This window comes from Chanos chanos, chromosome 5 (assembly GCF_902362185.1).
Source record: "Chanos chanos chromosome 5, fChaCha1.1, whole genome shotgun sequence".
Lineage (NCBI taxonomy): Eukaryota > Metazoa > Chordata > Actinopteri > Gonorynchiformes > Chanidae > Chanos > Chanos chanos.
In genome coordinates, this window is record NC_044499.1 from 33,096,442 (window position 1) to 33,122,435 (window position 25,994).

At 43.1% G+C, this 25,994-nt stretch overlaps 2 protein-coding genes across 2 annotated transcripts; one reads left to right on the forward strand and one right to left on the reverse strand.

Annotated features, from left to right (window-relative positions):
* Positions 1-1,251: 1,251 nt before the first annotated feature.
* Positions 1,252-15,583, forward strand: syde1 (synapse defective Rho GTPase homolog 1). Its single transcript, XM_030775623.1, has 8 exons — positions 1,252-1,512; positions 8,887-9,651; positions 10,643-11,530; positions 12,071-12,300; positions 12,518-12,644; positions 12,784-12,953; positions 14,214-14,508; positions 14,720-15,583. Exons 1-8 carry the CDS (start codon positions 1,428-1,430, stop codon positions 15,208-15,210), a joined length of 3,051 nt encoding a protein of 1,016 aa, XP_030631483.1. The 5' UTR covers positions 1,252-1,427; the 3' UTR covers positions 15,211-15,583.
* A 3,832-nt stretch (positions 15,584-19,415) lies between these two features.
* LOC115812408 (centriolar coiled-coil protein of 110 kDa) lies at positions 19,416-24,807 on the reverse strand. Its single transcript, XM_030774887.1, has 8 exons — positions 24,667-24,807; positions 23,046-23,174; positions 21,142-22,267; positions 20,820-20,941; positions 20,425-20,521; positions 20,165-20,250; positions 19,751-19,867; positions 19,416-19,571 (listed from the first exon to the last, which is right to left on the reverse strand). The coding sequence occupies exons 1-8, from the start codon at positions 24,805-24,807 to the stop codon at positions 19,416-19,418; spliced, it is 1,974 nt and encodes a 657-aa protein (XP_030630747.1).
* Between the last annotated feature and the right edge of the window lie 1,187 nt (positions 24,808-25,994).

The following is a 25,994-nucleotide window of genomic DNA, read 5'->3' on the forward strand; positions in this document are numbered from 1 at the left end:
GCAACGCATTGTAGAAATGTAGTGGAGTAGAAAGAATAGATATTTGCTGTAAAATGTAGTGGAGTAAAATTCAAAAGTACCCACAACTAAATCTACTTAAGTAAAGTACAGATACATGAAAAATGTACTTAAATACAGTAACGAAGTACTTGTACTTCGTTACATTCCACCACTGTGTTCCAGCCCCCATCGTATAAATACGCTGGCGGCTTACCTTTCTGTCTAGAATTGCCGTTAAAACGTGTTTCTCCTCGCAGCACTTCTCGAAATAAATTCGCTGACAAATGCCTCGATGTGGAACTGCCTCTCTCTGTGTATGAGTTACAGCATTAGGCTACTGTTTGGCCTGGCGTAGGTCATTCTTGACCTCAAGAAGCTGTTCAGGCGTTGGAGTCCAGAAGAAGACGTGTCCTATAGACCCACACGTCCTAACTGGGTTAGTTAAACCAAGTTTAAAAGACGTTTAAAAAGCTGAATACACTAGTGATGAAGTCTTCAATATTGTCCTGTATACTGTAGCCATAGATTGCGCTGGTCACTGTCTCATGACCAAAATCATTTACATAAAAACTAAACAATGCGACTCCAGTTCCTTTTAGCCAACAACACATTTTTTAAATTCTTCCAAAAGTACTAAGCCTCACATTTACCAAGTGTTGCAATCTCTAGGCTTGCGTCACATCGTTCCAACTAAGGGTAGTGCGGAAGACCGAAATTATAGTTTATACAAGGGATAATGCTCAACAAGACGGAGCCCCCAGCGGGTAGTACTAGCGCATCCCCACAGGTGTCGTCCTTAGCAAAGCCTGAGAGTGGTCTGGGAAGATTTTCAAATGGAAAGCAGCGCAATATTTTAAGAAATCACGTGACGATACGATTTGAGTAGCCCATTATCATTTTGAATATATAAACTAGTTCTATATATTTGTAGACTGGGGGATATTTTTAGATATTCATCCCAGTAGTCCATTACAACAATTAAAGCTATTATTACTGCCCCTTCTGTCGCTTCATCTCGTTTGTTACAACCGATACTGCTTCTCTTATTGATGTTTAGTGCTTTTGCGCACTTCAAAAATAAATTAACAAGATTTAAATTCTCATCTGGTGCACTCATTCTGCTGAGCACGCTATTGCAATAAGAACTACATCTCCCATGAGCACTTAGCTGTTCCCAAGAGGAGGCAGAAAAAATGTTTGGGAAAGAATCCCTGGAATTTGTTTCCTGTGAAATTTGGCTATAGACCCAAGTACATGCTAAGAGTGCGACCTCAGAGAGAGTGGAGCGGCAGTGAAGACGTACTGAGATATCGTCTTCGAGCCAAAGTCAAAATGCAGCCAAAAGGCGAATAAAACCGTTAATTCTGCACCGGAAACTTTCCTATTCCACGCTTCATCGCTGCACGCAGTGTTTCGGGGTTTCGGTCATGGCTGAACCCCTGCTAAAGCGAACTTTCTCCAGGCTTCGGGGAAAGGAGAGATCCCGTCGGAAAACAGACCCTAAACTCTCCGGTGAGCGAACTCATCTGCTTTCAGTTCTTGCATTACTTATTCTAATATTCTTCCTGTTTTACAGTTGTTTAAATGTTATGTTCTTAAACTTCATGTTACAAGCCTTAATAGATACAGCACAACCTTTAAGGCTGTCTAGTAAGCACCACGACAGCCCACTGTAAGACTGTTACCAATTCATAATTCAGATAATGTCCTCCTAGTGAATTCAGTCACTTCCCAACGGTCCAGAATAATTTTATTATTCATTATTCATGTTCTGAATTGTTTTATCCACGGTAGCACTTAAAAGGCATGGCTTACTGAGAGAGATTCTTTGTGCATGAATATTGACAGAGATGGTGAATGATTAAACCCTTGGCATCTCAATTGGTTCTCGGATTCTTTGTTTAAATGTATAGATCTTATCCCGCTATTGATCTGTGAATATGGAACTTATGGAGAAACGGTCACAGTTTGCAAAACCAAGTAAGCTGTAGGTTGAAATCGTTCTAATCATGATATTTCGACATAGCGTGGATGATAGGTAGTCAGCTGGAATGAGAATTGGTAACACGTTTGTTTGCAGTTATGTGGGTTACATAATAATAAAAAAAACCCCTCTGGAACCAGTGTCGCGACAGACTAGGGGCCGCCTACCCACACGCTACTCCTGCACCGCTCTCTTGAGTGGGCTGACTGTTCTTGAAGGGGTAGTGACAAGAAAGATGCCCGTTGTCATATAAGATCAGAGAGTTTTGAGATTGTTGGACGAGATTGTCTAAAAAGCAGATGCGCGTCAAGTCTCTAATTCGAAGTGTGCAAAATGAATGAATCAACACTGAGCAGAAAGTGTTCACATTAACTTTTAGCTGTTGTGAATAACGGCATTATACGCCATTGGATAGGATTACGCAGGAGTAGGAAAGAGGGAGAACTTTTGAGAAAGGTTTGCTTGTATAGAGTTTTAAAGGAAATAATAAACACTGAAAGTACCACTGTTTTGTATTCCTACTTTTCCTTTTTTCCCCATCCCTTTTCACACTGGCGCCAGTTACAACCCCACAATTTGTACGAATCTACTGTAATTTAGCGTTTGGAGTAACTTCACGCCTTTGAAACTCTTTCATTTGCTCCGATTTAATCCAGCGCAAGATGGCATGGGCTTACTTCACACTCGGAAAAGACTATGGAGTATAATTTTCCCTATTTAAATGCTCAGTGGAAGAATGCCGCGCTAAAGGAAAAAAAAGTTGGCTTCTTGTCTTTCAATGGCACAGAACGCTTGTTTAACTGACATTTCATAATGCGTTTTTGAATTTACACAGTAGGCTACATTCAGTAGACTATTTTGGACACCCTCCTTGCCTTCCCAGATTTGAATGTAGACTATGATTTCAAAGTTGAAAAGTTACATCGTTTCACTGGAGATTCAAGTTAAACAGACTTCAGCCGCATCACACAAACTGTTGATCAGACAGTGACAGGTCAGATGACCCTGTCTGCACATACTGGGTAATAAGATTTCAACACTGGCGTGTCATCATCTCGTATGTTAGCACTGAGTCTTTCACTCAAACCACAAAAATGGTATAAGCTCAAATTGTGCACATCAGTGTGGTCACACTTGTAGTAATCAGTGAAAGATTCAGTAATTTGTTCCATGTGATTTAGAGGAACCAATACTCTATATTACAGCCATTTTCTGTGTTTGTGATACACAACAGCAACAGCAAAAAAGGACAGTCATTACAACTTCAGGTCCCCTATAAACTGTTCAGTCTTTGAGATCTTATTTGTGCTTTCTTCTGCTTAAGCCTCTCGCCATGTCTCACACACATACTCTTTCCTTTTTGTTCCTCTTTCCCGCCCCCTCTTTGACTTGTTATGTCTAAAATAGGGAAGGCAGCTTGCTGGCTGGATAGCACACGCATTTGAGATTTGAGAGTGAGTGTGTGTATATAAACACCATGCCACTTGGACTTCAAGCTGTGTGTATATGTATGTGTTTGTACGTGTGTGTGTATGTGTGTATTTGTGATGGTCTGCATTCATCCTGGCACTATGCAATCTAAGAAAGAAGTGGCTAGGAGATGTGGATAAGAGAGAGAGAGAGAGAGAGAACACACTGTAATCTGTAATCGGGAACGCACTGCCCAGCTGCAGGGTCATGGCTGTTAAGGAAGCAGTCCTTGTGTGTTCCCAGTGGCTGTGTTTGGCCTTGTAACAACCTTGTGGCATGTATGTGTGTTTGTGTCTGTGTGTGTGTGTGTGTGTGTGTGTGTGTGTGTGTGTGTGCGTGTGTGTGTGTGTGCGCGCGCATGTTTGCATGCGTGTGAGTGAGCGCTTGTGTGTGATGCTTTGCTCACCAGTGACTGTCAATAGACTTCTTTATCTTTGTCCATCTGTGAACCACATGAGGATTGGAGAACAGAAAACTCTTTCTCTCCCTCTCTTGCTCTCTCTCTCTCTCTCTCTCTCTCTCTCTCTCCCTCTACCCCCCTGTATGTGTTTGTCTCTTGCTCTTTTTGGTACATTTGACTTTTCTTAGTTGACTTCTTTTATGCTGTAATCCCTATTTTTATTTGAACCACAACTGATCTGGCCAAAAATGCCTCTTCCAAGTCCAAAATGCCCAAAGATTCATGTGCGCGCAAGCATGCGCAAGATTTAGTAATAATTAAACCCAAAACTTTTCTGACTGCTCAGGCTGCTGTTTGGTGCTTGTTAAATGAAGACTACAGCATGGGAGTTTTTTGCCAAGTCTGCATCAATACCTCAAACATTAGCTCAAACATTCAAACTCTAAAGTAAAGACACTTTATTATGTAATGAGAACAGATGAGAGCAGTTATTGCTGTAACACACAATCAAGCTTCTTTGTCCTCCTCTTCCTGTACCTCCATTGAGAAATATTTATATTTTCAGTATTTTCAACCTTTTTTTTTTTTTTTTTTTTTTTAAACAACTTCCCTTTCCTGTACTTCCTGATGGCTGGCCTATAGAAGTGGCTAAGCATGTATTCCAGTGGAAATAAAGGAAGTGTGGGTTAAAAAGAGGACAAAAAACAGGATCTCAGGATCTCAGGATCTCTTCCACTGGATTATTTAAGGAATATGACTCAGTAGGAGTACTGGCATGCTCATAAGTGACACTAGGATGTATGACACCGTATGTGTCTGTGCAGTGCTGTGTGTCACTCACACATTAGACATTGTTATTGTCTAAGTATCTGGTAGCGAGTTTAAACTTTAACGTAAAACATGGACATGTCAATGGAGTCATTGTTAGTTGTTGTCATGGTCAAGTGAATTTAATGCCAGTCTTCTCAGTTACATTTCCAGTGGCATGCATTCTAAAACACTCTCCTAATCCCTCCACACAGGAAAATAAAAAGTAATTCCACTACCCAGGAGAATGAAAAAGAAGGTTGCTTGTCTGTATAGAGAGAAAAAAAAAAGGTAAATTATTCTATGCAGAGAAGTGGGTCGAATTGGATGGGAGTTTCCATGTTTAAGTGTTAGTGAGTAGCCTTTTCCTCTGTTGTTGCTCTATCAGATCATTTTTTCTCGAAGATTCCTGTAATTTCAGAGAGCTCATCGTGTAGAGAGATGGGATAAAGAGATATTGCTATCCCCGTGAGCATATGCCCACTGTCAGTGTTTAAATCATCTCTCTCAATCTCACAGTCACAGCTAGACCAACTCCCTTGCCGCCATCTCAGACCAGGCAGAGAGAGAGAGAGAGAAAGAGAGAGAGAGAAATCTAACTGAAAAACAAAGCTGAACTTTCAGTGATGACTTATAAGGCAACCATAACATATTCAGAAGGACTGGCGTTGTGGTCATTGCATTGCATTCTGGGAATGTCATGTGAGTCTCCAGAGAGAGAGTGAGGCATTAAAAAGTTTTAACCACAGTTCAGCCTGGAGCTTTTAAGAGCCCTATTTAACTACCCCCACCCCCTTTTTTCTTTTTTCTTTTTTTTTAATATATTATCATTCCATTTGATATTTGACAGCAGCTTCACTCTCAGGCAAGAGTGGAAAATGTTTTGAGGGGGAAAATGCTCCATGATTTGGAAAATATTTTTCTTGTTATTTGGAAATCTGTTGGTGAAATTGTGATTATATTTTTGATTTGTTGCAGAGGGGACTCTGAGGTCTGTACAGAGGGTTTTGCAGTGAGTTTGGGCAGGATGTCTCAAATTATGAGGTGGGGGGTGGGGGCAAGGGCAAGGGGAGTAGGGGGGGTAGGCTGAGCTTTTTTGGAAACAAGTTAGCAGTTTCTGTCTGTTTATTTGCCCTCCAAACTTTTCCACTTATTACTTTATGCCCTTACAGCTCTGCCTTTCATAAACCTTTTTTTTTTTTTTGGTTTGTAACATGCTCTTTCATTTCAGCATGAAAACAAGAGATGGAATATTTACTGGAGAACATTTTGTATCAAGCTGATCAAGTTGCAGAATTTGGGATAGAATGATGTTTTATTTAATGATATTACATTTGTATGCTAAAGGATTAACATGTTAAACATGTTAAAGGGTATTGGGTAGAAGGTCCATAGTTGCAAGCAGTCACTGCTTTGAGCATTTTAACATTGCCCTGCTTGTTAAAATGCTCATTGTTTTCAACAGAGTCTGCCCCTGGTTAAGTGTTAATCTAAACATGGTCATCTTGAAATTATTTGACTTCATCAACGTTAAGTATAAAACACATCCTTGCAGTCAGTGAAAAGGTCTTTGTGAAAGGGTTTTGTTGAGGAAGGTTTTGGAATCTGTAATTTTTCCATATTTAAAGGAAACACGCCACGTTAGTAGAGTCTGGTAAGAGGAATTGCCCAAAGTCTCAGACTAGCAGAAGGGCCAAAGCCACTGACGTTAATCAGGTCCGAAAGGTCCAATTTAAGATAGAACTGCTCATTAGAGATGAAAAGATGTCTCATAATCTACGTACATACATACATATATGTGTGTGTGTGTGTGTGTGTGTGTGTGTGTGTGTGTATGTATATGGCCATATGAAAGGTGTCCTAAATCCTGTCTTGAGGTCTTTTTTTGGGGTTTTTTTTTTTTGTTTCCTCATGTTCTGCCAGAATAATAAAGACAAACGTGGCCAAGATTTTGACCAAAACCTTGAGCCCATCCTCTCTGAAAGGAGAACTCCATTGAGCATCGATACTGTGACCTACATAGCCTGATGCAACTCCATATCAACAACAACAACAACAACAAAAAGAAGTCTGGTTAATAAATCTAAAACACATCACAAACAATTCTCCGCTGTCTTCTGACCCCTGACATTTAGGTTGAAACTCAGTTTACAGTTATAAATGAAACGAACTGATGACAAGGTCTGTTTATAGGTAACATGTTCAGTAAGTTCCCACAGAACTGTTTGGGGCGGGGGGTGGGGGGGTAATGTGGGGGAGGTCATACGACAGATTTTTCTCTGAGCTGTCCTAGCTGTGTTTGTATACTGCTGTTTATCATTAAAAAAAACAAAGACGTTCTTTATTTATCTTGTCATTTTTAAACAGTTTAATAGATATCTTGAATGAAGAAAGGTTGCTTGAAAGATCACTTTACACGTCCTGTGGAGAAGAGCGCGGTGGGTGATGCAGGTTAGGCACATGACTGTCTCTGATTGGTGACACTGTGTTTGCTGGGGTCAGTGGAACAGTAATGTGGACAGGCCTGACCGAGCGTCAGAGGTGAGGACAGAGGCCAAAGCTCCACCAATGAGAGCATGCTTTGTATGTGACTGTGTATTTTTGGGCATGGCAATGAATAGTGAATAGGTTTAAGTGTATGAGTGTGTGTGTTTGTGTGTGTGTGTGTGTGTGTGTGTGTGTACTAACCAAGACCACGTCAACCCACCTCCACCCCCACCCTCTGCCTCCACCCCGTCCAGCTGTGAGGAAGCCCCATGCACAAACCAGTCATTCATAGCAACTAGGCAACTACAGGACAGCTGTATTTCTCTCTCTCTCTCTGTCTCTCTCTCTCTCTCTCTCTGTCTCTCTCGGTCTCTCTCTGTCACACACACCCACCCACAAAGAGCCATTTTTGAATTTCCATCTGCCTTAATATAATTAAATCATCTATAAATCTATAAATTATTTAATTGATGAAAATGCAGGCTCTGTATATTATATTTCAGTAGCAGTCATTAATAGGAAGTTGGGCTGTTTTCTATTTTTGGCCACTGGTGCCCAGACTCAACCCCAACCATAGGCTCCCTCTCTCTCTCGCTCTCTCTCTCTGATACCCCCACCCTACTTGGCTGCTTATCCAGCACAGGAAGTTGTCTGCAAGCCCAGTGAACAAGCTGCAATGCTTGACTTGCTCTGTGGTGAGGGGTGGGTGGGAGATGTAGCCCCGGTCAGTCACTGCTACCAGTTGGACTGAATGCAGTACAGTAGGTCTCTAAAAAACAGTGTGCTAGGCTGTGGTGTGTGTGTGAATGTGTGACACATGTTTGATCTAGCCCTCAATTATATGCCTGATTTAACTAATGAAAGGCTTGGTCTTCAGTGAAGATGTTGAATGGAGTGTGTCTGCTGTCTACAATTTAAAAAAAATGCTATCAGGTTCATCCGCAGCACAAGTATTGAGCAACACTGTGTCAGAGGATGTGTAGTCTGGGAATGTTGTTTTGGAACGCTGACTTTGTTAAGCTTTCAGACAACCTCATTTACACACACACACACACGAAAACACGGCAAAAATGTGCTCGAATCTGAGTAAACAAAGTTGTGCGTATGTTTTCTCTTGGTGTTTACATACATGTATATGAACTGAAGGCAGACAGTTGGGCGACCAGAGATAGAAAAGCTTTATTCATGACTTCTGGGGCAAGTATAGATCCTCAGCATTCTGTGTGTCACGAGGCACAAACGGACATGCAAGAGGGAGCAGAGGAGACGGGGGAAGAGGGAGACTTCCAGATGTGCAGGATGTGAGAGAGAGAGAGAGAGAGAGAGAGAGAGAGAGAGAGGCTTCTGTCCTCTTCAGTATGTCTGTTTTTGGTCTTACCCCTCCTCTCTCTCTGATCTGTCTCTTATTCCTCATCTTGCCACTGTGCCTCTGTGACTCAATGGAAACGCATTTCACAAATGTTGACTTTGGAAGGTAATGTGCACCAATCAAAAAGGTTTTAAGACCTTTTTAGAGAGAAAAAAAAAAAAAAGAACACATGGCTTTTGACATCAGGCTAAATCACTTCATCCAGGATTGAATCTGTTGGATTTGCTCTACACTTTTTCCAAAAAGCCATTTTTATGAAGTTAGTCATTCAAAATATGTCCAAATATTTGAGGGAAGTATTAGAACTGAAGGATGTCGATGATGATGATAATGATAGATTGTTTTTTTTTTTTAATCATTCCCTCTCAGAGGCTGCTGGGAAGATGGATCTGGTCCAGAGTTCCTCCTCATCATCGGTTCCCTCAACTTGCGCCATAGCCGACACCGATCCTCACACTGTTGAGGACTTTACCAGACGCACTCAGATTACAGTCTCCAAAAAGCAGAACTGGGCCAAAATGGCTTCAACATCCAGGGACCCAGCCAGCACAGACCTGTATCATGATCTAGCTTACAGATCTCAGGACTGGGAGGTATGCTCAGGAAAGGCCCAGGCTTCCAAACAGGCCTGGAGCCAAAGGACTTTGAGTGAGGATGGTCTGCAGAGCAGATGCAATGATTTGGAGTGGGAACTAGGCTACTCCAGAACCTATGTTGACACACATGGTTTGCCTGAGCTAACCCCTCCATCTGCGGGATATAACGAAGTATGTGTCACCTCCGGCTCTGCCAAGATCTCTGGACAGGGTGCCTACCTGCAGACCCTGGAGAGGAGCAGCCGTGCCTGGGTGCTCTCCACAGGAAAGCCCCAGGCTGCAGAGGAAGCCTCCCGTCTGCTCCCCACATGCATCACAGAGTGGAGACAAGGAACAGATGGGGAAAGCAACATTTGGTACAACCCGATCCCAGAGGAGGAGGATGTGCGTGGGGAGAACGTTAAGGATTTCGGTGATCCTTGGAGGAGAAGAAACGTGGAGGAATCTCAAGAGGAGAGGAAGGATTCTCAGGGCAAGACACAGAGATGGGCAGGGATGATTGGAACCTCCAGTACGAGTCGAGGAGTGTCACGCGAGCGCCATGCCATGCAGTGTTCAACAGGTGGAGCCGTTACCACCAGCACACATCATACCAAAGAGATACACACAGAAACCATACCCATCACCAGGAAAGACACCACAGGTAGATGCATGGATGAAGAGCATGTTTATTATTGAGTTATTCTAGCCTTTTTAGTGATGCTGAGTTTGAGTATCGCTAAGTAACGTTGTTCGTTAAGTCCATGAATTTGGTTTTATGCGGAAAGGTTGTTTGCTAATGTCAAAACCTGGTTCCCTCCTATGTCACTCTGACCTTAAGCAAGAAGAGGGATTTACATAATATCAATAATGTTATCACTAATACTTTATTACATATGCATACAGAGGCCAGTGTTTTGGTATTAGGGAAGTATTCAGTGGCTTTGATCTGAATTTATCAGGACCCCCCCCCCCCCCACAAAACGTTAAAATCAAGAGAAAGAAATAGTACAGTACATTCCTTTCGGGTCATCGGCAGGTTTATTACCAGAGCTGCTCAAGAGAGTGTCCCATGACGCTGAGACGTCATCATTAAAGATTTCGTTTACATTCCATCTCACACACATCAACCAACTTTTAAAAGCCTGAACCCAGTGGAGAATTTGTACTGACTGTTGAAAAATTTCCCAAGACTTATTGCAGAGAACGTCTTCCTGAGCTGTATTTGCACATTCACCCTTCTGTTAACCCCCTGACTTGAGTCACGGATGTTTTGACATTTCAGCATGATGGAAGGCACTTGGGTTTTTATTCATATTAGTACCACTCTCACTCATTCTGACAAATTTTAAAATTTCACCAATAGCTCTTTCACAGTAACTCAACAAACCCCTAGGGTCTAATCCAGAGTCTCTGCCCCTCTGCCCCCCCCAACCTTCCATTCACCTTTTCTGTTTATCCTGTCTTCTTCTCTCATTTTCCTGTTATCTGTCTCTGTCTGTCGTGGGTCTTAGATGGTCTCCAGCAGATTCTCCAAGCAGAGCAGTCAGTGGTGGGAGGAGCAGGTGGCAATAGCAGTGCTTCAAGCAGTAGTGGTGGTGGATCGTCGGACAGCCCTGGAGCCTTGAAGAAAGGCTCAGGTGGGGCAGGTGGTGGCAGTAGCGTGATGGACAAGATCAAATCTCCCGGCACTGTGCGACGTCTCTCTCTGAAGATGCGTAAACTCCCAGAGCTCCGGCGCAAACTCAGCCTGCGGTCCTCCCGAAACCACAGACAGGGGCAAGCGGGTCAAGGCAATGCAGGTGGAACGGATGAACCCTCTCCCCCTAACGCCCGTAAAGAGGCCTCCAACAATGTCATCAGCAAGTATCACCTGGACAGTAGCGCCCCTGCCCGGCCACGCCGCCGCAGTTCACGCTCTCGCTCCGCCTCCAAAGGAGGTTACCTTAGCGACGGCGACTCTCCCGAGCTTCTGCCCAAACAAGGCTCACCGGCCCCGCTCCCTGGCCAGGACTCTGGCTCTTTCAGGCTGTATTCCCTAGCGGATCAGCCACGGTGCGGTCAGCGCGTTTCTGGCCTGTTGACGGTGCATCTTCTAGGGGTGGAGGAGCTGCTGCGTTCTGCGCGTGGAACTGACGGAGGTGGTAAGGAGGTGTTCTGTGCCATCCAGGTGGATGGAGTCACACGTGCCCGTACTGGCCTGCTCACCTGTCGTGGGTCCTCTTTGCCCCTTAACCACACCTTTAACCTTGAGCTGGAGAGGGCAAGGCTGCTCAAACTGGTGGTGCTCACCCCCAGTGCAACCTCCAACATCACCGCAGCAACCAGCAGTTCTTCTGCTTCATCAGCGGATGGTTCATCTGGCCCTGTGCCTGTCGCCCCCAGTCGTAACAGAGTGTGCTGTCTTGGAGCTGTAGCCATTCCTCCTTTGTTCAGAGGTAAGAGAGAGAGGGAACTGACAACTGGTTTATTATTCTCGTTTGTGAGCACTGATGCGAAGCGATGTTATTCTATGTGTTTCATGGTGGGATTCTAAGGCTCTCAAGAGAACCAGCTTTGCTACAGCAGGGAACTATTAAGAATGTTACTGTTCTGGTCATTTTACTATGTCTTCTGTTAATGAACAGGGAGAAGTTTGCAGCTGTCCTGTAGCGCAGACAAATATGAACACATGTATAGACACAAGAGGGCTATTTGTATAAGAGTGGACACACATAAGACATCTCTTGTTACAGATTCTGCCAAATAACTACAAGCTGCCAACTAAGGATTTTCTTTTTTTTTTGTCCTTCAGAGATTTCAGAGAGGCTATAGACCTAACCCAGAGACTGGCTTAATACTCCTCCTCTTTTTCCCTCTGTTTATCTTATCTCTCTCTTTCTCTGCTCTCTTTCCCCCCTCTCTCTCTCCCCTCTCTCTCCCTCTCTCTCTCCCTCTCTCTCTCTTTCTCTCCCTCTCTCCCTCTCTCTCTCTCACAGGTTCGCGCTGTCAGCAGCTGTGTGTGAAACTGGAGCCACGGGGTTTGCTTTATGTGAAGCTGACTCTGTTGGAGCAATGGGAGGCCCCCTCTCCCCGGCTCAGCGAGCTACCACCGCCCTCTGTGTTTGGGGTGGAGTTACGCCATCTGGTGGAGAAGGAAGATTCTGCACACAGAGTGCCTCTAATCATACAGAAGTGTGTGGCAGAGATCGAGAAAAGAGGACTAAAGGTAAGAGCGTATTCTAATAAGTCAGTTAGTCGTCCGTTCAGTTATTCTTAATGTTCAAACAAATGCTTGTCTAGGAACAATCAGTGAAAATTTGAAAAGGTTTTGGGCATTGGAGTGTTTTTTTTTATCAGTTAGAAGGACTATGCTATATTTGCACATTTATCCCTGAATGTGTGTGTGTGTGTGTGTGTGTGTGTGTGTGTGTGTGTGTGTGTAGGTGGTAGGCCTGTATCGGTTGTGTGGCTCTGCAGCAGTGAAGAAGGAGTTACGTGATGCGTTTGAGAGAGACAGCGCAGAGGTTACTCTTAGTGAGGAACTTTACCCTGACATCAACGTCATCACAGGTTAGTCACCAGACTACAACCGATATCAAAACTGCTCTCGCTCACCCACTCACTAATAACTTCACGGACCCTTAGTCAATAACTCGTTACTGTTTTGAGACATGTAGGTCAGTCTTATGACCCTCTTTATCATGAGCAGGCATTCTGAAGGACTACCTACGGGAGCTGCCGTCTCCTCTGATCACGAGGACGCTGTATGAGGTGGTGCTGGAGGCCATGTCACGCCGGCCGGCCTGCAGGAACGACAGCGACGCTCAACGTTCGCAAAGCACCGTAGCGTTACTGCAGTGCCTGCCTGAGCCTGAGAGGGTGGGTTTGTGTGTCTGTTTATCTCTCAGCCCTCTATCCATCGATCCATCCATCCATCCTCTCTCTCTGATTTGTTGTCCATCCATCTGTTCGTCTTTCCATTTGTCCTGTGTTTCTACCCAGTTTTTTGGATTTTGAATTACCTGAAAATGACATTTTACTAATTACGTTAAGTACATTTTGAAGAGGAGGGAAAGACCAGACAGATCAGAACAGAGATCTAACGCAGAAGAAAGAGTAAACAAAAGGGGAGAAGAAAGGTGGAAACTACTGAGCCACTGAAACAGTCGATGGCCCAGTGTTGTGTTATGTTGTAATCTGTATTTTGGCTGTAGGCCAGAGAGGAGAAGAGAATAGAATGTAACAGGGGTCTGTTGCCTGTACCCAACACTCTCATGGGGACATTCTCCAAGTGGCTAGTCATATGTTTGTTTGTCCCATTCTCAGTTCAGAATGTTTAACCCAGGGGTTGCCTAGCTCTGTCCAAAACAAACAATATTAATAATGAGAACTATTCCTCTGTATGTGTCTTTGTTTCTTTTCCCATCCTTCAGCATTTGCCCCTTTCTGTTCCCCTCTAGCAGTGTGTGGGTAGCTTTCTGAGAACATTAGGAACATCAGGGGACCAGTGGTCATTCGTACATTCTCCTTAAACTCACAGCACAACAACATAACATTCTAGAACAAATAGGAACATTGTAACGTTGCCAGCTGACATTCTGGAGTGTTCAGAAAAATAACTGTCAATGGTACACGTACCCAATAAAAGTAAAAGAAAGGCACCCCAATTGAGCAATGAACTAAACATGATGGCTAAGACTCCAACAAACAACAGCCTCGTCTGGAAACTCTCCGGCATGAAAAAATGGGTGAAGTATAGGTGGCAAAAGTGTAATATTTGTAAAAGAAAAGAAGTTATGTATCGGAACAGGCTATGGAAGTTTGCTACTTACTGTGTAGTCAGGTTTTGTTGGAGGTTGCAAGGCAAGGCAAACACAATGCTTGAATATCGCCCAGCAATGACAAACGTTGATTAGACGAATTGGACCTGATTTAAAAGTTTCAAAAACAATCCCAAAGAGCCATTCCACACTGATTGGACATTCATGTTTGTATTTATTGGGCAACATTAGGCTGGTGTGCCATGGGTTTTGCATTGGTATTAAGTGGAAAGTCTGGGAACTGGAAAATAAAGCATAAATGTGCCTTTAATATGAAGTCATAGTTCAGTCTGTATGTGTGTGTGTGTTTGTATGTTAGGCTACACTGTCCCTACTATTGGATCACCTGAGCTTGGTGGCATCCTTCAGTGACAGCAACCGTATGACCTGTCAGAACCTGGCTGTGTGTTTTGGACCGGTGCTGCTCACGCCTACACAGGAGTCCTGGAGACCAGCAACCTCTGGAACAGGAGGTGGGACCGGGCTAGGAGCCTCAGCAGGAGCAGGAGTCAGCAGAGGGGGTCGTAGTTTTGCCCACAGCGAGGAGATAGCCAGTGCTGTGGACTTCAAGAGACACATTGAGGCACTACACTACCTACTGCAGCTCTGGCCCAGTGAGTGTTTCTGTGATTTTGTGTTGATGATAATGACACATGATTTTGATTCCTGCCAACAGATATGATGACACTATTGCCTGTTGGCGTAGGTATTCCATTAAATTTCCATGGCTCTTTCAAATTCAGCAATGAAAATCACCGCTAATTGTGTATGTTTGACTTTTTCATGCTCTTCTATGTATTTTTAATTCTATCCTTCTCTTCTTAGTTCCTACAGGAAGAAGCCCTGATGACTCTGTCCAGTCACCTTCCGCTTCTGAGCCTCCTTGCCACTCCACTGATTCCCATCCTCCTTCCCATCATGCCCCTCCTCAGCGGCGGTGCCAGCGTGTACCTCTGCGCGTGGATGTGCCGCAAGATGTGGTGGTCTCGCGCCGTTGCCGCGGACGACTGGAGAGCCCTCCCTGCAATCGCTACGCCGGCGACTGGAGCGTCTGCGGCCGAGACTTTCTGTCCACGGACGACGCCGACTATGACGAGGTGGCGGGGAGCGACAGCGAGGAAGATGAGGAGGATGAAGAAGAGAGACAGGAACCCCTGAAGAAGGACGACTGGACGTCCTCCGGGGGCCTGTACGTGGATGATTTTGCCCTAGACTTTGATGCTCCATTCACCTGTAGACTGAGTCTGAAAGACTTTGATACTCTGATCTCTGATTTAGAGAGGGAACTGGCCAAACAAATCAACATATGCCTCTGAGAAATGGTGCATAGAAAATAAGTGAGCAATAGTGAATAAACAGGATTGAACGAAGCTGACTTTTACAGCTAGGTAAGGAAGTGATCGCATGAAGACGCCAAGCAGTCTTGTCTGCTTCAGTGAACTGTGAAATGTATTTAAACCCCTCTGGCACTGTGTACATAGTTGCTGCTTTGTGTATTTCTCTCCAAAAAAGCTGGACTGTCATTGTGACCAATGAGTGAGTTTGACTGGGCCAAATGCAAATGTGTAATTCTTTCCACAAGGACATTCCTTTTTTCGTTTTTATGCGCACGTGTGACTCTTGAAGGCCTTGCTGTAGTGTTTGACAATCGATTTTCAAGTAGGTACTTTAGTGAACAGGTATTATGAGGGTAAGCCAGACATTTTGTTTTGTTTGCAGTTAATGTTTTTTTTTTTTGTTTTTTTTTTTTCTCTTTAATCTCTACTGTCTTCCCATTGTTTGCACCAAAAAAAATGCCTGTTTAATATTTAATTCGCTGGGGGGGGGGGTCCAATTCTTTTTTGTTTACAAGGCAATTGGTGAATTATTAATGGCTAATGTTTGTGACAGTAGCTATGAAAAGTTACATGGGTGGGTGTTTCAAGCCTTTGGTTAAATTTTCTTTGAGTTTGCACTGTAAATTCCACTTAGAAATGGTTACAAAATGGAAGGAAAGAAAAAAAGTAAAGTGAAACACTTTCAGCTTATCCAAAGATGAACAGAAGAAAGCTCAATTTCAAGCACAAGAAAAGTATACTGTCATCAAATTAGACACAAAAAGGTGTTTTGATTTTAGATACTCCACAAGCACAACTGACCAAAGACTCAACTTTTTTTTAGGTTAAATTGCACTTCAGTATTATGGTAAATTTTTAGGATTATGTATTTGCTGCTTACTGTTTAAAAGAAAAAGAAAACCGAAACTCAGTGCGCATTTTTGCTGAGGTCAGCACTGTTTCTTTGATTATCTGAGCACGGTACAAATATTTAGCTTACTGTGATTTTTGCTAAAGCCACAAGTGGAATGAAGCAGCCATAACTGAACTGTATTGCTCTCAATGCAACTATGCAAAGAAGTATTACAACTAGTTTTCCATTTTTTTGTTCTTGTGTATTTTCATTTGTTTATTGTATAAACAGTATTACTTTTGTATTGCACATTTATAATAAGCACTTAATAATTTTTGTCCTATGCATATCTGTAACCCAGTGTTGAAACACACCTCTGTTTTGATAGGGTAGCTTACCATAACTTGTCATTCAGTGTTATCAGCCAAAAATAAATAAAGCACACAATTTTATTTCCAAAAACAGGGGTTTGTCTACTGTTTCCTGCTGCTCTTGAAATATAGTAGGGTCACACTGTGACTACACAACTATATAAAAACTATGTTGTTGCGCATTCTTAAAGCATTAAATACTGTGATACAGTTTGTAAAAACAATGATGAAAGACTGAGGACAGTAATGTTTAAGGGGGACAAAGAACACTGTGCAAGCATGCTCCAAGAGGTATTTCATAGTAATAATGTTCTGTTTACATGTGGTAAATCACAGGCAAAGTAATGTACCTAAGTGTGAAATGTTACAGTAAATGTTAAATGTCATATGTTAAGAGTCTCATGGCTGACCTCCGAGACCACATGAGAAACTGGTGAAAATAGACACAGAATGTAAATCTGTGGGGGGTCTAACTGTGTTCTTACTTGTTGGCTCAGAGTGAAACTGAATCATTAACAAACTTCCAGACTCTTCTATGTAGGTGGAACAAGGTATCTGTTTACAAACAAGGCAAGTTGGATAAACAGACTCCTGCCTCCGCAAAGTGCTCCCACAAATTCGCAAAACAACATGGGTACGCAGCTATATCCTCACCACCGTGAAGGAATGGAATTCCAAACATTCAAGTTGAGACAGTGTTTGTTTTTGCATGGTTAAGTTATCTCTTGGGGTTCCAGTTAAGGCCTGACTTTTTTTTGTTTGTATTTTTTTGTTTTGTTTTGTTTTCAAGGTTAGCGTGTAGGTTCAACCTTCTCGGCTTTACAGTTCTTTTGAAAAGAGGGTAAACCAGCTTGAATAAAAGACCCTGAACATCAAATGAACAGTTTTATTTCTTCATATACAGGTAAATTAAAAGCTTATTTTGGAAACTTGGTCCTTAACAGTTTGTACAATTGCAGAACTAAAAAATATGGCTAAATCAAATAAGAGTGAGGAGGACAACAGATCTGAATAGCTTTTTTTGGCTCAGGTCCTCTCTCTCAGTAAGGAAACCTATGGAAAAGAATGTATTAAGCAGAACTGATGTAGCACAGGTAATGAGGACACGCTGTGAGTGAAATATTGTAAAACTGACCATTACGTTATACTGATATGAGTTAAGAGATTTGGCATAGACTGCTTGTCCATACAACACATGGACTTTGTATGGAGAATTCCCTCAGAGATTAATTCACTTGTAACCCAGAGAGAGTTGCTTCCTCACCAACCCAGCCTGTCGCACACACACCTCCTTTCTCCTCCCCATACTCCTGATGCAGAGGACAGAGAGAGAGAGAATGTTAATGAGGACATATTTTGTGTTTAAATTAGGGATCAAAACACCTTCAAACAGCATAGCTTGTCGCATCTCAGTACATGCTGTCGTGCCAACATCATTAACCGCATGTTAGGTTCATATACGCTACTTTAAACTTTATGTCCTGTAGTGAAGCTAAATTAAGCCTAACAGTAGGTCCAAGTGCTCTTGAGTTTTATCCAAAGACCTGCCAGGGATCTTCTAAAACAAAACTTTCCATTCAGCACCCTGCCCCCCCCCCCCCCCCCCAAACTACTGTCTCAGCATGTTGTGTTATGAACAGTCATGGTAGACTACACGTATTTAAAACTGTGTCAAATAACCATGTACTGCAATTTACTGTAAGAGTGTCAGAGCTGCATCTGGATTTGCACAGTAACACGAGCATACAGAACCAACTGGGTAGTGTTTCCCCACACACCACCTTGACTGCATTTAAAAGAAACAAAAAAAACAAAACATTGTGTATTATGTATTTTACTTTAATCATAAAAGGAAACATGTTAACTTTGACACTCTATTTGAAATAAAAACGAATACAAAATAAAATTTTAATAACAAACCAATTGTTTCTTTTTTTTTTTTTTTGCCTCTGGCTTGATTTGATGTGAATAAATTTGGTTCAAAGAGAACAGTATGCTGGTATCTTGTGAAAGACTGGACAGAGAACTCACATGTGTCTGGGCTGTTCAGAGGAGCTGGAGGAGTTCTGACCCTGATTTGGCTGCAGAACCCTAGAGAGAGAGAGAGTGAGAGAGTGAGAGAGAGAGAGAGAGAGAGAGAGAGAGAGTTAAAACACAAGCTGCACGAGTTGTCCTCTGTGTGTGCATGTGTTTGTTTTACAAACCTGCTTATGGGGGGGCTCTTTGGCTTCTGCTGGATCTTTTTTCCTTGTCTACAGAAACACGGAAGAAAACAGCATTAAGCACAGATCAGAACGTACTCATACAGAGACACTGTTTTACAAGGAGAGATGGTAGAACACTACACTCATAAACTTACCTGACTTATGACCTGACAGAGAGACAATTACACTTTTTTGTAATGAATTTTTTTGACTGGTGCATTGCTTCATGGAGGCACATAGTGTAATAACACTCACTTAAGCCTTCTCCTGTCTAGAGACTTCTGAGTGGCCGATGACAGTGTCAGCTTGTCTCCAGGACTCCTCATCTTCTCCTACCACAAAAACCACAGAAAATTGTTTTTACAAAGTCCCTCAACATTTTTAGTCTTTCAGTCATTCTTATGTATTTATTTATTTTCAAGAAAGATGTGTGTGTGTGTGTGTGTGTGTCTGTTTGTGTGCACGTACGAGTTCTCGGAGTCTCCTCTCGTTGCGGAGCTCTCTGTCCTGCTGTAGCAGAGCTAGCCGTTCCCTCACCGGCCACACAAAGAAAATCTCATACACCTCCAACAGAGCGACACGCAGCTGAAACACACACACACACACACACACACACACAGGGGGGTTCAAACACAGTTGAGACAACTTAAGTCTTGTCTATTTTTGAATGCAGTGTAACATTATTTTCATTGACATGTCTTGTATTCTTAACATTGTGAATAAAAGTCTATGTAGAGGCAGGAATAGTAATAGTCAGGCTTATGTCTGATGCATGTTTCATGGTGTACGCGTGGTTACGTGGTGTCCTGCCCTGTGTGATTCCTGTGCTACCTGTGCTGCCACTCTGTGCTGTAGGGTCGCGTCCTGACACGACATGGAGCCACTCTTCTGTACAGAATCTCTCTGCAAGGAGCGCAAGAACTCCTTAGTGTCCTGGAAAACACACACACAGTTTACAAAAAGCCTGTGTTTTTATGGAAGTGAAACTGCAGCTCTGAGTCATCTGTTTGTTATTCGTTTGTGTGTTTGTGCCTGTGTATGGCTGAGTGTGTGTTTGTGATTCATTTGTGTGTTTGTGCCTGTGCATGGCTGAGTGTGTGTGAATGGCTGACCTGGACGGTTTTGCGTAGGTGTTTGACTTTCTCAGTGTTAAGCAGTCGACGTGTGAGGTAGCCGCGGGCAATGGCGCTGAGGCGACACAGAGCCAGCTGCTGCCGTACGGACAACACCTGTGAAACACAGTCGAAACAGGGCACTTCCAAATAACTGTAGGCAACAATTACAGAATATTATAGAAACAATTCATATAATTAGTACAGTATAGGGTAACTGTAAACAGCCATCACAGAATAATACAAAATAACTGTATGCAGTTATTACAGAATATTATAAAGCCAATTCATACATCTCAAGATTATAGAGCAGCTGCACACAGTCATTACAGAATATTACAGAGCAACTCATTATTGAATTTAAACTGTCCCCGGTGGCAGTCACAAGCAAGAAACATACATACACACACACACCTGATAGTGCCGAATGCAAGCTTTACTTGACTGGGTTTTATTTGACTGTACAGTGGGTATGAGCACAGGACGAGCAGAGGGGACACCTGGAGAAGAATGGAAACACAGAATGGAATGGAACACAATGCTAAGTACACAGTCACTGTCCACAGTCTGGGACATAATCAGCAAACAATGATAATAAAAGAGTATGGTGGATTATACTAGAGTACAACAGAGCATATGCAGGAATACGAGCCAGTGATGGTTTGTACACAGACCAGGTGTCATGTGTGTGGGGGATCTTCCATTGGGCTTCAGAGGGGAGGACACTGAATTGCCCTGTCCTTTACACATGCTCATTCTGCTCCGGAGCTCCTGCATGCACACACACATATACACACACACACGCACACGCACGCACACACACACACACACACACACACACACACACACACACACGTACACACACACACACACACGCACACACACACACACATATTGTTAGAGCCATCTACACTTCAAATCTACAACAGGACCCTTTGTGTTTTTAACAGCCACTGGTCAGTCTGTGGTCATCAGTTATTAGGTCATCAACACAAATGCTAGTCCTAAAATCAGAAACTGTAGACTGAAACTGAAATTATAGACCCTGTGTGTAATAGCATGGGCTGACCTGATGGAGGCGCTGTTGTTCTTTCTCTTGTTCAGTAAGGAGTTGACTGAGCTGGTGAGCATGTTCTCTGTCCAAGCACTGTCTCATCTCCTCTAAAGCTTGAATCTGACGCTGGACCTCGGCTAGAGTGCGCGCACGAGCACACACACACACACACACACACACACACACACACACACACACATACGCACTAGTTCTAGTATAACCATAACATACGGTTTGCAGTGTTTTTAATCCTAAATCATAATGCTATGACACATGCTGTCAATGCTGTGCTGAACTTGTGTCTTCAGTTTTCATTCAGTTTTTGTGTGTGACTGACCTGAAGTATTGTGAACCTGGTCAGAACAGCTCAGTTCCTCCAGGGTCAGTCTGTCCTTGTCAGACCCCTGTGTCTCTCCCAGGTCCAGTCTCCGTTTGACTTGTCCAGGCCATGGTTCTGTATATATATGGGGCCTTAGCAGTGTTGGGGATGGGCTCTCCACATCATAGGACTTGTTCAGTGGAGCGGGAGGGGAGCGGGTGCTTGGAGCATGTGAGGCTGGGCTACTTTGAGGACACCCATCTGACTGGGTGGGGGATATCTGTCTGCTTGGGGCCTGAGAATACTTAGAGGTGAGACTGTGGGCACCACTGGGTGTAGATGTTCTGACTGACGTGAGCATTGTGCTGTTAAGCTCAGACTGGCTGCAGTTCCACTCCTTGGCAGTAGGTGGCAGCATTGAGGATTCCTCTTGGATCTCTGCTCCTCCTACATTCTTTGGTCTCTCCCTGCTAACATGCTTTAACCTATCAGACAATGGTGAGGAACGTTCGGGGCTTAGCTCCAACTCACTCAATGGACTGGAGATGAGGATGTTACCAGGGGGAATGGCACGTGATTGGCTGGGTCGTGCAAGTGGGCTGCGACAGCGCTGGGGGCTAGGCAAGCGGGCATAAGATCCGGTGAGGCTGAGAGAGAGGCTGCCTAACAGACAGTCCGGGGAACCAGGCTGAACCAAATGTTTGCCATGGTCAGCTGAAGTAATGGGATTCCAGCACTCCCCAATAAGACCTCCAGTACTCTCATTCTCCTTATCCGAGAGGTTTTCTCCTGACAGGTGTGTGTTAACCAGGGTGGTGTGTCTATGCTCCTCATCTGTGGTTGTGTGTGACTCCAGCACATTGCTTGGGAATGCCTTGTCCTCTTCCAAATCTTCGACACACACGTCCATATTGGCCAATCGTCTGTTGAGAAGCTTTAGTGTTTCTCTCCTCAGAGCCTTACTGCTACTGCTAATCTTACACCTGCTGGAACAGCTCCCTTGCTCACTCTCCTGCCCATTGTGGGGAGTGTCCATGTTGATGGGAAGCAGATCAGGAGAGTGTCCAGGTCTGCTATCTGGAAGGAGTGAGGGATATACTGGCAGACTGGCTGGCACCTCTTTGGCATTCTGTGCTTTTTGCATCTATAGGAACACAGAAAAGAAATGATTCAGATGGAGCAACCATGCCTTCACCTGCGGAGGTGATCCTGGAGCTTCCAGTTTCTCCACAATTTTCTTTAAGATTTCAAGATTCAAGAATCTAGTTAGGCGTTGTGGAAAAATGGGATTAAAAACTAACTAAAATTTAGCATTTGCACCAGAGGCTGTAACCCACAGATGGTGCACATAGATCAGGTTCTCCAGTGAGGGCCACCTGCTTCAGGTGTGTCTCTCAGGGGAATGGTAATTCTGCCTTAAAACAGCAGGAAGTGTAACAGTGAGCCTTCACTGGTGTGAGACAGCCTGTATGTGAGTGCATTTTCACTTTAGAAATTTGGGTTTGAAAGGGGGCGTGTCAGCAGGAGCCTGAGTGTGACCAAGCTTATAATCCAGTAACCTCACCATAGTGCTGTCATGGTGACAGGGCGACTCTACGTGAAACTACCCTTTGAATGTTTTGTCCTTAAAAGTTTTTCTCTAAACCGTTCATAACCTATACTTAGTCATCTCACACTGTAGTGCAGCTAACCAGCTACAAGATGCAGACCAAACCTTCTAAGCTTTGAAGATCTTACTTGCTTACTAAACCAAAATGCACTTCCCCTAACTGATAAATGCACTTCCATGCATAACTTGATAATATTATCTCATTTCTAAATAGCTCCGAGGCAACAGGACGAGAGGTAAAGCTGTGAAGCAGATGTATAGTGTGAATGTTGGTGTGAATGTTAGGCTAATGTGTTGAGGCTGAAGGATTAACCTGTACTCTGTCCAGGATGTGCTGAACTCGAGCCAGGAGGGAGCTTGACCTGTCCTGCCGCCACTCTGCTTCTCTCTGAGCCGAACATCTCCGTAATTCAGCCATCTCCACACGCTGCTGCTCACTGAGCTACACATGCACACACCAAGATCAATACAACCATTTCTGACGATGAAAATCGGATATTTTCCTTGATCACCAGTCATACTGGAAAGTGAAACACTGATGTGTTTCTCAACAGACACTTACCCCTACCTCTAGCCATATGTATAGATCATATAATATAAACTGGTGAGTTGTGCCAAGTAAACTACAAGAAACCATGAACCACATACTGAAGCTGGTACAAGAACATCTTGATAATTTCAGCAGTTGGGCGTATCTGACAGTAACTGTAAAACAAGATGATCTAGCGTCTTGGCATCTCAGCATCTGGTAATTTCCATTTGTGCTCAGTTGGAGTGGAAAATAACAACATGGTCATTTGAAACCAGCGATTATACGTGCAAACGCCTTGATCTAAGTCTCCTCTGATGTTGGGTTTAAAATACAGCAACACAATTAAACTTTCCCTCTGTCTCACAGTGTTCAACCTACAAATTACCATGCTGAATTTACCAGCAAATTTCAAGGCAGTTTATGGTAACACACACACACACACACACACACACACACATATATATATATATATATATGTGTGTGTGTGTGTGTATGTGTGTGTGTGTGTATGTATGTATGTATGTATGTGTGTATATATATATATATATATATATATTTGTGTGTGTGTGTGTGTGTGTGCACGAATGGAAATTACAAGATGCTAAGACACCAAGACGCTAGATCATCTTATGTTTTTGTTTTTTGTTGCATTGGTTTTGGTCACTCTCAGTCACACACACACACACACACACACACACACATATATTATTTATATGTATAGTCCTATTTGTCTGTGAATAGTAGGAATAAATGAAAATAGAAATAAATGTACCTTTGTTGGTAGAGACTCCTCTTCAGGATTCAACAGTCATGCTATCACAGTGAGGTCCTGTCAGTATGTGTGTGTGTGTATTCAATCAGTCTCAGTTACTCTGAGCATGTCTTTACAACTCACTACTGTGTTGACAAATGATCACTCTACTGTGTTAATGTAGTTACCATGCAACAGTGGGACACTGGGCACAACAAGCTCATGTGATGTACACTACACCACGTGCACTAAATAAAACACAAAAATCAGGTTTCGGGTTTGAACTCGCGAGAGTGCACACAAAAACACACGTACATGCGCAAGCACGCACGCGCGCGCCGTGACTTATTCTGTGCTGACTAACTGACGTTCAAAAAAAAAAAAAAAAAAAAAAAAAAAAAAGAAAGAAAACAGTGGAAAAGTCGTTCAAAATGCAACCACAGCTTATTCACAAACTCTGTCTGCTCATCCTTGGGCATGTTTACTGCAATTTAAATACGGCACTTTCAAGTGTTTCTGTTTTTCACTCTATTTACAGTGAGGCTTACATCATATCCAGTTCAGAAAATGATAAAGCACTGTCTCACTCAGTCATTCAAACCGGACTGACAGTAAATGAACGCATTGGATGTGGTAACGCATTTCTCTTACCATAGGCAAAAGCAAATGTCTCCCATTGAATCTGAAGGTGGACAGCGCCTGCTTGCAGGTGGATTGCTGGGTGAACATAAGTTTCCTCTCCTGCTGAAGCCTTTCGAGGCTCCGGGAACAGAAGTCCTCGTAGCCTTCCATTACTTTTGAATGACTGTTAATTAAACTGTTATTAAAAAAAGGCACGTGATGTAAAAAGATAACACTTCTTAAAAAGTTCAAGGTAGTAAAAATATGGGTCAGTATCTCGATAACCTGGTACGGACATTCATATTTTGGTCAATGTTATCCTGTGTTTCAACGATATGCAGTGTGTTCCCATTCAGTAAAGCTCTGTACTTGTTGAACTAACGTAGCCAGACTAGCCATCACATCACTCTCACCTTTTGCTCTTTTTCTTTCAGGCAAGTGGTGTCACGTCCAGAACAGAAAAAAATATCGGTGTTCTGAATTGCATAAAAGAAACTGTCTATAATGTCAGAGAACAGGTTCAGTCATCGGTAAGGATATGTACTACTTATGACAGTGCACTATTTTCTACTGCACCTTCCGATTAACTGTTAGCTGACTCCCGCTTCTATCAGCGGTAACGGCGGTAATGCCGCTTCCTAGCAACGATCGCAACTCCGCCCTTTGCTGTAACATTTTCATTCATGCAATCCCGGATGCGTACAATTGACGCAGAAAATGTCCTTTATCGATCGGGTTGCAACGTCTTTGGGGGACGTTCATCTCTAATCAGTCAACCACAGAAAAATGGATTGGGCTCAATTCGCAAAAAAAAAAAAAAAAAAAAAAAAAAAAAAGTTAAGCTTTATATCTAAAATATAGAAACAGTCTTTGCTTTAAAATCGGACAACTCTGATACAACTCTGATAATGAATCAATTTCAATATTATAATTAGACCACATGAATTTCTTCACTTAAGAAGCAACTGTAGATCTAAATAAATATTCTGTGTTCTGAAATAACCATGCTTCATGAGTATAAAAATATCAGTTCAGTTCTTTGTCGATTTGTTTTTTTGTTTGTTTGTTTGTTTGTTTGTTTGCTTGTTTTTTCTCTTTTTTTCTCCATCATAGACTGGGTAAGGAGGTTTTGCGGACCTGTTGAGCTTTAGTCACGTGATATGTCACTATTAATTGATACGACCAGCCTGTTAGGGTCAACTGCAGCAGAGCAGTCAAGGGGGACGAGGGACGGACAAGTGGTGGGAGGACACACAAGACAGGTTGCTTAGCACAGCCCACACTGCAGCCAGCATCAAATAATCGGGAAACTCCTCGACTAAGCAAAACAAACAGGCTTTATTTCCTCTACCTTAGCT

Excerpts from the sequence above, each read along its gene's own strand:
- LOC115812408 (XM_030774887.1), bottom strand. The coding sequence starts at position 24,807 with ATGGAAGGCTACGAGGACTTCTGTTCCCGGAGCCTCGAAAGGCTTCAG. Across the intron at positions 22,268-23,045 it reads ACATCCTGGACAGAGTACAG|ATGCAAAAAGCACAGAATGC; the intron begins GTTAATCCTTCA and ends GTGTTCCTATAG. Across the intron at positions 20,522-20,819 it reads AACAACAGCGCCTCCATCAG|GAGCTCCGGAGCAGAATGAG; the intron begins GTCAGCCCATGC and ends GTGTGCATGCAG.
- syde1 (XM_030775623.1), top strand. The coding sequence starts at position 1,428 with ATGGCTGAACCCCTGCTAAAGCGAACTTTCTCCAGGCTTCGGGGAAAG. Across the intron at positions 1,513-8,886 it reads AACAGACCCTAAACTCTCCG|AGGCTGCTGGGAAGATGGAT; the intron begins GTGAGCGAACTC and ends ATTCCCTCTCAG. Across the intron at positions 12,301-12,517 it reads TCGAGAAAAGAGGACTAAAG|GTGGTAGGCCTGTATCGGTT; the intron begins GTAAGAGCGTAT and ends GTGTGTGTGTAG.